We start from the raw sequence: 14841 nt of genomic DNA on the forward strand, positions 1-14841 counted from the left end.
AAATAGCGATTCCTTAAATAGCGATAGCATTTAAGGAATCCCTAATTGAGATTCCTTAAATGCAATGCATTACAGTTTTAAAAATAGCGATTTCGCTATTAGCGTGAGCAAATTACCATGAAGCTGGACTTCATGGTAATTTGCCAAAACTTAGAAAAATTCACTTATTTGCATTTTTCTAAGTTTCATGTTGCGCACACTTATGCCCTTAGAGCATGTGTGTATGCAACATGTGTGCAGAGTTAACATACATGGGTGCAATAGGGTGTCATTTTGACACCCTTGCACCATCGAAATTGCGGGAGCAATTTGCGAGTACCTACTGGTACTCGCAAATTGCTCCCGCAATCTCTAATTCATTCCTATGGGCCTGGAGGCCCATAGGAATGAATGGGAAGACATTCCTTAATTGCGACTCGCAATTTGCTAATCGCAATTAAGGAATTTGTGGGAATCGCTATTTCTTTAGCGATTCCTACATGCATAGGGTTTTGCTATTCCTTAATTGCGATTCCTTAATAATCGCAATTAAGGAATCGCAAAACCCTATGATGATGCATGTGCCTGTTAGATCACAAAAAAGCTTCAACTATTCTCTTGAAAAAAGTTAGTTACAGTACTTGATAAGTGCAAGAGATATAGGACAGCTGGGATATTTTTCTAGAATACGATTCCTGTGATCGATATGTTCTCTGATTTCCACCTCCCTTTGCAATAGGATTTGTGAGGATTTGCTCTAGAACCTTCGCATGTCATTTAAGCTTGTCTAGCTTTGTGTTAAAATGGTGAGGATGCTGCCTAATTTTAGGCACCACACTAACTGATAACCTTTAATGACAGTCTTTCATAATTTGCTCAGAAAAATATTTTTCACCATGCTGTCTAAGTTGAGTTCATTCCAACTGTTCATGTGTGTTACATATCAAAATCATTTGCATGTAGTTAAATATATTATTGCCACTGATGATCTTCACATCCTATCTCTCAGCGAATCAGATGGCTCCTTTCAACTTATGAATAAGAAGTTTCTATAAGTCTTCTCGTGTTTGTTTTTTGCAGGCAACAGACAATGATATCGGTACATTTGGGAGAGTGACCTATGCCTTCAGCGACGATCCGGACAGGTAGTTGCTGTATATCATTCAATATTGGTTAAACTCCTTGTCAATAGTATTGATCCCTTGCGTATTGTCCCAAAACACTATTTTTTAAATATCATCCTACAAAAATATTGCTGCCATAATATTGACCATTACACTATTGTGAAAGCAAGTAAATAGGTGAGTATAGATTTACTGTTCTTAGCTCCACTCATATGTAGCTTGATGTTTTATATCTGAAGGTGTTTAGAGGTGGAATTAAAAATAGTAAATGTATAGTTACCTCTGTACTCCTACATTCATGATATTGTGATAGTCGGCATCATGAGTATAATATTTTTATAGTATGATCGTTTTTGCACACAATATTCTGATTTTGACATGCAATGTATTTCTGGACTGACAACAGCTTATTCTGTCTAAACATTTTTTTTTGTTGCTTTTGCATGATAACAATATTTACAAATATCAGCCAAGTTTAAATATATTATTGTACATTTTAGGTTCACCACCTAACTACATGTTTTATAATCGTTTAAAAAGCACCACCATTTGATAGAGTTTTTCATGGAGATGTTTGGTAAGAAAAAATGCAGTAAGAATACAAACTAATTGTAATATTGACAGTACACAGCCAGTTTAAAAGAGTTTGTTCCTCTCAGGGAACAGAGACGATTATATCAGAAGAATTATGATAGCACATTTCAATGTCTAATTATATTCTAAAAAAACAACTGAATACATACAAGTATAGCAAAGGAAGAATTCTAGTATGTAAGTTAGTTGTGGACCCAGGAAACTATATTTTAGATATTTTAACATTGACTTAGTGCCTCCTAACCGAAATGTAGCACGACTCTTTACACTAAAGTGTTAAAATGGACATGAAAGAAGGTGAGCACAATGTTAGATAAAACCGTTATGTAGTGGAAGAAAAAAACGCCCCATGCAAGAAGTTTTTTGCGGGGAAGCTAGGAGCAAGTCCACAAGGTTTGACCAAATGCGAGAACAGATGTCTTTTTATATGGTTCCTGAACGAGAGACAGTCAACAGCCAGAAGACTTTGTAGAGCGTGTGTTAAAGTTCAGGCGGTTAGCTGAGACGTTTTGAGAGCTTGTTTTGGATATCCTATGGCATGGAAGAGCAGGTTAGAGGTCATCTTTGCTGCAGTCAGGACAGGTCTGCCAGAGACCCAGTGATTTCACAAGTCCGAGAGGCTAGTGGAGTTTTGTGACTTTGGAAATGATGCAGGGAAGTCTGAACTAGATATCAGAAACCGCAGGTACGAAATGTCTGCACATAATGGAGGTAATGATGAGATGATCATCAGGTTTAAGACATTGCAGGAGGCAGGGATTTGGACAGAAGACTTGCAAGATGAGCTGTTTCATAGTCAGGTCTTGATAGTGTCACCGATTGGACAGTGTAAAGATGTCTGAAGCGGAACTGATTAAATCCCACTTTTAACACAAGAAATTAGAAGATACATTTTTTTTTAAAATTTCAGTTTTGTTTTCTTACAGCCCTAGGAGACTTATGCATTGGGATCAGACCCTGGGTTTTGAATCCCTGCACCCCAAAATTAAACTATTTGGCTATGCCAGCATTATTTTTTACCACATCGAACAGTATCTTCGCCACATTCAGTAAATTATATGTTTTAGAAATCGATTTGTCACTGAACAGAAGAGATCTTTTAGGAGATTATTCACTGAGATAAGACAAACTTCACCCTGTGATTTAGCCCTGCATTTTTAATCACTAAAGAGAGTTTATGTCTGTAGATCCAACAGCAAGTATACCGTACAGTTGACCCTGTATTTTAAATCTTTCTTTATTGTTTACAATAAAACATGTCTAATACCAGTGCCGCTAGCACTTATTTTTGGAGACTGGGACTTATTTTTCCACCTCAGATATTTACAGAGAGCAAGAGAGGTAAAAACACACAAATGAGAAAGATAGAGGAAGAAAAAGACTGAAAAACTGTCCCAAAGGAAGAATGCAGGAACCTGCAAGAGAAAAAGGTGACGGAAGTATCTGATATTGGATAAAATAGGCATGAGGTGGATTTAAGACTCCCAGCTTTGGTAAACAGCACGGTGACATTTCATTGTACCAGCCGCAGACTTCTGAGCAGAGCTTCGGGCACCGGCATACTTTTTTTTTTACAAATTAAGTCCTGCCTTATACCCATAACTATGCAGTGAACGCAAGCAGCAGGCATGCTGCAGACGCACCAAAGGCACTCTACAGGTAAGTCCATCTGTGCCTGTCCGTGCCTGGACTGAGCTCAGCAACAGGAATCCTGGCTTTCCTGCTACACGCAGATACACTGCCACCGATCTCAGGAGCACAGACTTCGCAACAGCAACTGCTACCTCACTGTCGGACTTGGCCGTTTTTGGCTAAAGTTCCATAACTTTTTGCCTTTCCCCTAGACCTTTTTTAGGTCTTGCCTACGCAGCGCGCAAGCGCTGCTTTGGAGTGACCTCTTGAAATCACTCCGTACTTTTTGGGAAACTCGTGCATGTACTGCACTGTTTCCAATGAGTACTCATGCATGTGCAGCGTTTACCTTGCAGGAGCGAGCACCGGCGCGATCTGTTTGCAATTATCGCATCTGCCGCTGCTCGCTCCCGTAAGGTGAAAGCTGCGCTTTACTTTAACTTTCGTGGCCGCGGAGCCGCGCTTGTCTTTCAGCACTTGTTTGTTCAGATTTTAAGGCTGCATTTCTGCTTTATCGTGTTGTATTTGTCTCATAAGGCTGAGCAGTGCATTCTTATGCCGGCTCTTCTCCGTACCTGCGCACTCGCACATCAACTGCCTCATGGCACGGAACGCCCAGTTCTACTTCTGGTACTTACTGCTCCTTAATCTGATTCGCAGCCGTTCAACCAACTTCCTTTGTGTGCGCCTTCGTCTTGCATCCATGCCACAGGTACATAAGGGCCTTATTTACACTGAGAAGGATCATAGACGTCCTCGAGCGCAGATTGCTACAGTGACTGTCTACCTCGAGCAGATTCCCTTCAATGGGGACTTCTCCGCGGACACAGTACAACCTCCACTCGCCTGCAGGGGACAGAAGAACACCAAGTGAGAAACTGTGTAACGTGTCAAAGCGCTGAAGCGAGCCTTTGCTTTAACGTGCAAGTACTCTAGCAATCATTACTTACGCTGCGTGTTCTCTTCTTCCTCTTACCTCCTCACCATGTGGACGATCATTCCTCCCTTGAAACACTGGAGAAATCAAGGCGGTTCCTTCCCTTGCAGCACTTGCACCTTGGAAGCAAAACAACAATTACAGCATGTTAAAGGTTCCGAAACATAATGAACATATTGATGTTAATGTTTGTTTAGGCGTCCACTTTTTTGAAAATGTATATAAAGCACAACGGGCCATTTAAATTATCACATGAGAAAATAGTACGATATTTAAATGTGTGCTGTTGGTGTATCTAAAGGTTATACATTTAATGCTACTTCAACAGAGGTCGATTTGTCTTAACAAAAAACACTACTCCTGAGTTCCAGAAACACCTCTCAGGTGGGACATTAACATCTGTCAGTCGGAGGCAAGGGAGTATCCAGAAAATTAACCTCCACACTTAGTTTAAAGCTATGGATATGGCTCCAAGCAAGACACGTGAGCCCACCCTTCCCTAGAAGAGCTCCCTTGTCTCTTCCATCCACCCACTGATATCCACTAGTTCACCTTTACATTCCGTCATCCATTGATTTTTTCCATCTATCATGTGATCTTTCCTCATTTCATCCACCCATCTACTCTGCTGTCCATCCAACCATACTCCGCCTCATCCATCCATTCATCCACTCTGCTGTTCATTTATCCATCTACTCTGCTATACATTTAAGCATCCTTTCACCGACTCACTCACCCACCCATTCATCTATCCATCTCTCCATTTCTCTACCATCCTTTTACCTGTCCCTCCACCTATCCATGTGTCCGTTTTGTCTGCCATCCTTTCACCTGGCCATCCATCCAGCCACTGCCATCTTTTTGCAGGTCTATTCACTACCCATTCACTCATCCATCCATCATTCCACCATCCATCCATATTTTTACCCTGCCATCCTTTCACCCGTCCACCCACATATCCATTCACTCATCCATTTCATCTAGCCACTCATACATCCCCTCACGCATCCATCTATCCTTCCCTCTATTCAATATTCATTCCTTTTCCTTTCTCACAAGTTTTGTTTGCTCCCAATTTCTCTTCTCTTCCATTGCCGCTGTATTTCTTCATAGTGTTATTTATGAGCTTTCGTCTGCCGTACTGCAGACAGAAGGTCCATAAAGAAGCCCACCCTGCTGTAGCTGCTAAAGCACGGGCGAGGATTGGACGACACCACTAGTCAGAGGCACTGGTGCCGGTCAAGTTCTAGGAGACTTGAAACATGTTTGGGGGTCCTTGCAGGCAGTTCCCCATCAGGCTCTACTAGGAGTCTTACTCAAGTGATATTGTCAAAAGGCATGCGTCACCAGTAAAGGAACAAGCATTTGCAATGCAATAGATTTAGCTTTTACGCAAGTTTGAGCTATTGACATTGTAAATGACAATGCCTTTTATTTTCGTTTTTAAAACATAAATAAAAGGCATTGTCATTTACAATGCCAATAGGTTAAACTTGCGTAAATGTGAGATCTATTGTATTGCAAATGCTTGTTCTGACTAGCTGTTGCCAACTTAGATGCTTTGGGCACTTTGCAACTGCTGATCAGTGTCAAAGTGCAAGTGCTCCCTGTGTAAAGTGTAATGGTAATTGGTTGTCCATGATTGGTATGGTTGCCTTACTAGTAAAGTCCCTAGTAAAGTGCACTATGTGTGCCAGGGCTGGTAATGCAAATGCTACTAGTGGGCCTGCAGCACTAATTGTGCCACCCACACAAGTAGCCCTAAAGAGAGAACTCAGGCCTGCCACTGCAGTGCCTGCACACAGTTTGCTAACTGCCTTGTTGTCCTTCAAGTGCACCCACTTGCCAGGCCTTACCCTTCCATTTTTATGCACATCAGACACCCCTATGGTAGGTCCAGGGTACCCCCCTGGGCAGGGTGCAGTGAAAGGTAGGACATGTACTGAGGTGTGCACCATGTACTGACAGTGAAATACTCTCCATTTCGTTTTTCAATGTTGCAAGGCCATCTTGCCCATAGGACAGAATAGGGAAGGCTGTGTAATATGTTTCCAGCCTATCTTCCCATAGGCGTAGGATGGAGAGGTGAAGTTTAGTGTACCTGAACTCACAATTTTATAACTCATCTTATTGTGAAGGTGGTTTTTGCATTGTGTGTTTAGAAACCACACTTTTAGAAGTGGCTGTTTTTTTGTGTTCTAACAATTCTGTGTGTCTCTGCCTGGTTGTAGATTGACTGTCTGGATTTGAAAAGCAATAGGATCTGGGGAATGTCTTGACCCAGGGGAGGAGGTGAGACAGCAACAGGCTGACCTGCATCTGGAGTGTAGGGGGAGGAGTAGCACCTGGAGGTGAAGAGGCCTGGGCAGCTGTCATAAAACAATGGCTCCATCTCCTGCTGAGTGATTGAGCATCCAGACCCCCACTATCAAAGGAAGAAGGTGTCACTGGCAGGGAGACACCCAGAACTGGTTTGGACAGGGGTCAGTGCCCCCCTGAACACAAAGACTTCAAAGACATTTAGGGGTATAACTATGAGAGCTGAAACCCCTGAACGCTAGACTGAACAAGACTGTAAAGGATTGAAACTACTTCATGGTCAAGCGGAACCTCTGCCAAGGAAGAAACAGCTGAAGGAAAGGACTAACCCTTGCTGTGTGTTCTGGGGCTGGCCTGTAGTTTGCTGATTTGCTTTTTTCAGCCTGAGACCTTCGTAAGAACTTCCCCGTGATTGTGTGCACCCGGAGTCCACGTGAGTCTCAGCAACGCTGTGTGTGTGTGCTTTGTGCAGCCTGAGACCTTCGTGAGGATTGCCCTGTGATCGTGGGCACCCGGAATCCAAGTGAGTCTCAGCGACGCTGTCTGCGTGTGCTTCATGCAGCCTGAGACCTTCGTGAGGATTGCCCTGTTATCATGCGCACCCGGAGCTCAAGTGAAGTCTCAGCGACGCTGTGTGCGTGTGCTTTGTGCAGCCTGAGACCTTCGTGAGGATTGCCCTGTGATCATGTGCACCCGGAGCCCAAGTGAGTCTCAGCAACGCTTTGTGCGCGTGCCCTGTTCTAGCCTGAGACCTTCGTGAGAAATTGCCCCAGTCTTGTTCTCTACTTCGATCGACAGCGTGACCAGAAGTGCTGCGATCGTCATTGCCATCCGCCCGGACCAGGCATCCCCAGAGGAGCTGTGAGGATTCACCGCTGCCGGCCCGAGCCTGCCTTTGCCAAGGAGAGACCTCAAACCATCAACATCGGGGGTCCGTGTTCCACTGCCCAAGATCAACAAAGTCGCATCGGAGGCCCAAGCCGCAAGGAGAGTGAGATCGTACCCCACAGGTAACGCTAAGCGAGCGTGCGTGTGTCGCCACCTGGGGTGGGGTGCGGGCTACGAGAGAAACACTCTCGGCCTTTCCCACCTTTGCAGAGCGAGCCTCCACTCAAGTTCGTATCGCGGCCCGTACTTGCCGAGGAGTGGCAGTACCGGGGCCGTAGTGTGGAACTCCACTTTGTTTCCACCATACCCGTGTTGGGGGCATATTTTGGCAGTAGCTGACTGCGAGTCAGTAAGAGTGGCATAGAGACTGTCCAGAACACTGCGATCGGTGCCTGAGTACATTATTGTTGGCATTACGAACTGCCTGACTGTTGCATTACGCATTGCATTATTTTTGCATTACGAACTGCCTTATTGTTGCATTACGCATTGCATTATTTTGGCATTGCGAACTGCCTGATTGTTGCATAACAAACTGCATTATTTTTACATTATGAAGTGCCTGATTCTTGCATTACGAACTGCATAGCATTGCATCAGGACTGCATTGGATCATCGAGAATTGCTCATTAATACTGCAAGAACCTACAAGGGCTTGCCGGCCTAATAACTGGCAAGGTGAAATATTACAAACACACATATGTTGGATTCTTATTGTGTGGTCTCATCGTATATCTTTTTTTATAAACATATAATTGTTTTTTTATGAAACTCGTGTGGAGTCCATTTGTGGTGTTATCATTAGGTTACTGAGAGCGTGGTTGCAAATACTTTACACATTTGCCTTGGAGATAAGCCTGGCTGCTCGTGCCAAGTGACCAAGGGGGTGAGCAGGGGCTATCTAAGAAGGTGTCCTTCCTTTCCCCGACTTAGAAGCAAGGGTCCCTATTTGGACTAAGGTACCTACCTCAGCCAACTAGAGACCCCCAGTTCTAACACTCACCTTTCCACTATCAACGGTAGGACCTTTTTCCTACCTGCACTTTCTCTTCTCCTGCAACACCAGAGCACCCGCACTTACGACAACCAACACCACCACACCAAACACGACTGTGTCAGAATAACTCCACTGCCTCCTGCTCAACACCTGATCACTCTGCAAGCACGCCACTGAGATCTGGGACACCATCACCTCCCTCACACCCAAGGTCATCTTCCTCACCAAGACCTGGCTCAACCCCACATCTGCACCCTACATCCGATCAGCAACCACCAATGGCTACAAGAAAGCACACCGGGACCCTATCAACAAACATAGAGATGGAATCGCCATCATCCACAAATATACCATCCACTGCACCACTACCGCAGACTAAACCAACCCGATCATGGAACACCTCAATTTCCAATTACTGACCGATGACAAACCAACCATCAGAGGCACCCTCGCCTACAGACCTCCAGGACCATGCCCCAGCTTCTGGGCGGCATCCCCAAATTAATTGCCCCGCTCGCCTTTAACCCCAAACACTACATCTTCCTCGAGGACCCCCTTATTCACCTCAACAACCTTAATGACACCAACACAGCCAACCTCATTGAAAGTATGAACAACTTTGGTCTCATCCAACTAGTCACCAACCCCACACACAATGCAGGACACACTCTAAACCCCATCTTCGCTGCCAGCGACAGAGTCAAGTACAGCCATGTCACTGAGCTCACCTGGACAGACCATACCATCGTTCCCTTCACCATCACAGGATCCCCCGGTACTGCCACCAAGCAACCCAACAACTCACACCAGAGCTACAAAAAAGTGTCAGAGAACCAGTGGACCAACACCCTCAACACACATCCCACCATGACAGAGCAACCAACCTAGAACAAGGTGTCAAGAGTTTCTCCAACTGGATCACTGATTGCATCAACAGTCGCACCTGTCAAGCCCACCAAAACCAAGAGATCCACCAAACAGGCCAGTTGGTACACCATGGCACTGAGGACCATGAAACACAACAGCAAGTGACAAGAAATGAAATGGCACACCAGAAAGGAGCCCACAGACCGAACCACCTTCAAGACTTCCTTCAACCAGTATCCTCAACTCCTGAAAGAAACAAAACGCAGTCCCCAGGCCAACCACATCGAAGCCACTTCTAACCATAGCAAAGAACTCTTCAACATTGTCAGAGAGTTCTCCAACCTCTCAGCCACCAAAAACATTATCACCCCTTCCACGGAACTCTGCAACACTCTGGCTGACTTCTTCCACAACAAGATCTCTACCATCTACAAAATCATCGAACCTTAACCCACTGCCTCCGACATCCTCAGCCTCTTCGACCCCACAGATGCTAACCCAACCACCTGCTCACTGCTTGGGACCAGCTCACCAGACAGTACACCATAGCCATCATGAACTCCTTCCACTCAGAAGCACCCACGGACCCTGTGATCACCACATTTTCAACCCCAGGAGTAAGATAATAAGCAACTGGCTCACTGCCATTTTAAACACACCAATCACTACTGCCACATTACCCTAAGAATGGAAACATGCAGAAGTCGAACCCCTTCTCAAGGAGCCGTCTACTAACTCCAGCAAACTTAAATACTACCATCCCATCTCTCTGCTCCACTTTCCCTCCAAAGTCCTTGAAAAGGCTATCAACCACCAACTCATGGAACACCTGGAGAACAGTGATCTTCTGGACATCTCCCAATCCAGATTCAGCACCAACCACAGCACCAAAACCACCCTGATCACTGCCACTGACAATATCAAAACCATCCTTGACCAGGGTAAATTGGTGGTCCTGATCCTCCTCAACCTCTCAACAGCATTTAACACAGTATCCTACCACACCCTTAAAAAGAGGCTTTATCACATTGGAATCCAAGGAAACACCATCAAATGGATCGCGTGCTTCCTCATCGGAAGAACCCAAAGAATCGGCCTACCACCATTCACCTCAGAACCCAAGAACATCACCTGTGGTGTCCCTCCCTCAAGACTCGTCCCTGAGCTCTACACTGTTCAACACCTGTATGACCCCCTTGGCCCTCATCATCAGAACCCTTGGACTGAACAACATATCCTACGCAGATGATACACAAATCATCCTTTCACTATCAGGAGACCCCTGTACCACAAGCAAAAGACACACAATTTGCATTGTCACCCTGAGTGGGACGGGTATGCTCAGACGTGAGTCCCGTGCTCTCCATGCCACTGGAATCAAGTTATCCTGGCTGAAGAGGGGTGAAACCCCGAAACCAGTCCTAGGTTGCTTGTTTCCAGTCCAGGGAGGACCTGGCCTGGCAGTTCGGGCTGGACTGTTCCCATTGGGCACAGGGTCAAGACTGATTTGCATATGGCTGTGTCCAAACTGGAATGGCATGATGAGCAAAAAAACGATGGATTAAGGCACAGATCTCTGTACTGGGGTGAATGTATGACATTGTTCTGCATTCTGTCCATCAATAGTTCTTCTTGCATTTGTCACCCTGAGTGGGACGGGTATGCTCAGGCGTGAGTCCCATGCTCTCCATGCCACTGGAATCAAGCTATCCTGGCTGAAGAGGGGTGAAACCCCCGAAACAGGTCCTAGGTTGCTTGTTTCCAGTCCAGGGAGGACCTGGCTTGGCAGTTCGGGCTGGACTGTTCCCATTGGGCACAGGGTCAAGACTGATTTGCATATGGCTGGGTCCAAACTGGAATGGCATGGTGAGCAAAAAAACGATGGATTTAGGCACAGATCTCTGTACTGGGGTGAATGTATGACATTGTTCTACATTCTGTCCATCAATAGTTCTTTTTGCATTTGTCACCCTGAGTGGGACGGGTATGCTCAGGCGTGAGTCCCATGCTCTCCATGCCACTGGAATCAAGCTATCCTGGATGAAGAGGGGTGAAACCCCTGAAACCGGTCCTAGGTTGCTTGTTTCCAGTCCAGGGAGGACCTGACCTGGCAGTTCGGGCTGGACTGTTCCCATTGGGCACAGGGTCAAGACTGATTTCCATATGGCTGGGTCCAAACTGGAATGGCATGGTGAGCAAAAAAGATGGATTTAGGCCCAGATCTCTGTACTGGGGTGAATATATGACATTGTTCTGCATTCTGTCCATCAATAGTTCTTTTTGCACCTGTACCACAAGGGTCAACCTTTGCAGGTGCATGACTAGTGTCGCCAACTGGATGAAAAACAACTGCCTGAAGATCAACACAGGCAAAATGGAATTGCTGGTCTTTGAGAACAACACCTCCCTGTTGAACGACCCTTGGTCGCCTTCCGAACTAGGATCCTCACCCACTCCAACAGACTATGCCCGTTACCTTGGCATTACCCCAGACAGCTAGCTCACAGTGAAAATCCAGATCAACGTAGTTTCTTTCCCCTGCTTCCTCACTCTTCGCATGCACCAAAAGATCTTCAAACAGCTCCTCATCATCAGCAGACTAACCATCACTCAAGCCCTAGTCATCAGCTGGCTGGACTCTAGCAACGCATTCTACAAAGGAATCACCACGAACCTCTTGAAGAGACTGCAGACCATACAGAACTCAGCGGCCAGTCTCATCCTTGACCTTCCCAAATGGACCTACATCACCCCACACCTCAAGAAGATCTACTGGGTCCTCATTCAGAATAGATATCAATTTAAGATGCTGATCCACACCTACAAAGCCCTTAACAAGCAAGTACCAGTATACAACAACCACCGCATGAACTTCCACCAACCCTACAGACACCTGCGCTCAACCTCTCTCTCCCTCACACACACCGTCGATTTGTAGTACGCCATATACACCTCTTTATTTAATACTTATTATGTGTAATGATGTCTCCATTATAATTTGTTTGTCCTACCAAAATGTGTCTCATACAAACAATTTACTCTGCCTGAGCCTTTTTGTTTCATGTTGTAAGTCCTTCCCACAAAGTTAGATACAGGCTTGTGTCCCAGTTTGTTTCTTGCTGAATTTTGTGTATATTTAAGCATCTATATATTAAAAACACCTGTCCGGCTAGCCAGCTGTAAAATATAGTACTGATTGGGTCTATGTTTATTGTTTGCTCTCATTAATTCTTGTCTGGGGACCACTGTCTTTAGAAATAATTGATTACCCAAGGTCCCTGACCAACCTTATTTGGGTTCCCTTGTTCTTCATAACACACAGAAACCTTATGAGGCATCCAAAATATACCATAACAAATAAGTATTAGTAGGAGTACATATAAGAATTAACGTAAGAGTTAACAGATATTCTTAAATTAAACTATTCAGGTTTACTTATACTGAGACTACATTTAGTGCGTCAGTGATTATCCATTAAGTCCCCATAAGATAGGAGAACAGGGAGTAATATATCTTAGGAATTAGGAGTATAAGTTACTTTTGCCGTATAAGAAATACACAAGGTAAAAACTAGAAAGGGGAAGGGGTAGTTGGATACACTGGTCCAGGCATGGGAACTTATCTAAGACCCAAACCCACCATGTGTGGAAAAAAAGATGTTTGAAGTATTTCCACTCAGACAAAATGACCTTTACAGCGATTGTCAGGTGAAGATCAAGCAGTGCCATGTCTATGCTTAAAGGGAAGCCGAAGGGCCTAAAATCACCATGGAGAAATCTAATAAGATAGGAGTATTGAAAGTAGCTGATAGGTGAGTCTGAATTTGGTCGCAATAGTCAGCAAGGAGAGTGAAGTAGAAAAACATATGTTGGTGACAACCAGTCCCTTTAGTACAATTCCAGCAAGAATCACTCTCTCTGAGGTTTAGTTTATGTAATCTAACTGAGTTCCAGAGTAGCGAATTCATATAAAAGAATTTTGATTTTTAGAAAATAAGTTATTTTATTGTGCCGGGATAGCTTGCCAATAACCTGCCAGTTTTCTTCTGAGTTGTGTTCCAACACCTCTAAGTCAAAAGGTTGAGCCCACTTTGTATACGGTAACAAGGGCTGAGGTCGAAGAGGGTTGGAGATTGTTTTGTAAATTTTGGAGGCAATGGGATCTCACAAAGTCAAGATGTCAGCTGAGCAGGAAAGGTGGAATTTTCGGCCTGTCTGAGCTTAGACAGTTTTACTTTTGTTTTCAGGAAGCTATCAACGTCTAAGTTGGAGAGGTCGTGCAGTTGTGCTAAATGCAAGAAAGGCAGAAGACTATTGAGATCATCAAATAAGTCTCTATTTTGTGTAATGCCCTTGGAGGCCCATGCATCGAGAATGTAACTTGTAAGATCAGCCCTTGTTTTAGTATTGTACCTTAATGAGGCTAGCATAGTAGTGTGTAAGGGTACCGCCATGTGTTTATCCAGGAGATTTTGAGTAGTCATAGTCCCTGAAGAAATCATCTGAGAGCGTGGGACTCTAAAATTTTATATTGTGGTAATGGTGAATAGGTTAAAAGGAAGGCAAATGGCACATTCTATCCTCATCCATTTCGGAGAGTTCAGGGAGTTGGGGTGAACCATAAGGCGCCTTGCGCTGCTAGGAAGGCTGATTGATACATGCTCCAGTTAGAGAGAGTGCAGCCCCCCAAATCAAAGCTCTTTTTGATGACTTTGTATGAAATCCTCGTTATTTTATCTCTCCAAACAACATTAGAGGTTAATCTGTCAATATCCTCAAAGAATGTGGTGGACATCTTCAATGGCAATATAGCGGATACAAAATTCACAATGAGCGTTATCATCAATTTGAGTGTATGAAGCATACCCCACCATGTAATGTGTTTAGGTGACCAGGAAGAAAGTAGGTCCTTAACTTTGAAAATTGTCTTACATTCATTGTAATTTAGTGTTCCAGGTAAGTCTTTGCAGAACCAATTCCCCAGAGATAGCAGGGGCAATGTGTAATGCAAGCTGCAATGGGCTCCTGAAGAGAGCCCTGGCACTTATTGAACAGGAGTAAATAATCATATAATTTTCAATAATTTTGCATCAAAATCGTAATGGCCTAATAATAAGCTCCTTCCCCAAGTTGGTATCAAGGGCAGGAGTCAAGACATTGGAGCATGTGGAAAAATGTCATTGGTACCTGAAAGAGAACTGCTCCAGGGTTAAAGGCAGTCAGTTGCATGGACTGAGAATAAGTGGGAGGAACAGGCACCCAAATCTCCCTTTAGTCCTTTTACATCTATGCGGTTACAAAAGCATTCCCACCGAATTGGTTTGGGAATGGTTTCCGACTGACTCGGATTGGGAGAGTCCAACTCCCCGATTACGAAGCATCCGGATGCTTCCAAATACGATTGGGCTGGACTCCTATTGACTTCAATGGGAGCCTATGTTTCGACCGAATGCATAGGCTCCCATTGAAGAAAGGGGTGGCTGAGGAAAATCGGGCATTCAGTGG

The 14841-nt window shown here is 44.6% G+C and overlaps 1 protein-coding gene across 1 annotated transcript in view; it reads left to right on the forward strand.

The window, feature by feature from the left end:
• The window catches only part of LOC146867050 (cadherin-23-like), a 571698-nt gene that overhangs the window by 345801 nt on the left and 211056 nt on the right, over window positions 1–14841 (forward strand). Inside the window, exon 4 of the mRNA XM_085619648.1 lies at window positions 1060–1124. Within this exon, the coding sequence (XP_085475774.1) occupies window positions 1060–1124 (65 nt within the window). The remainder of the gene's footprint in view (window positions 1–1059; window positions 1125–14841) is intronic.

The sequence above is a fragment of the Triturus cristatus genome, chromosome 1_2 (assembly GCF_964204655.1).
Source record: "Triturus cristatus chromosome 1_2, aTriCri1.1, whole genome shotgun sequence".
Taxonomy (NCBI): domain Eukaryota; kingdom Metazoa; phylum Chordata; class Amphibia; order Caudata; family Salamandridae; genus Triturus; species Triturus cristatus.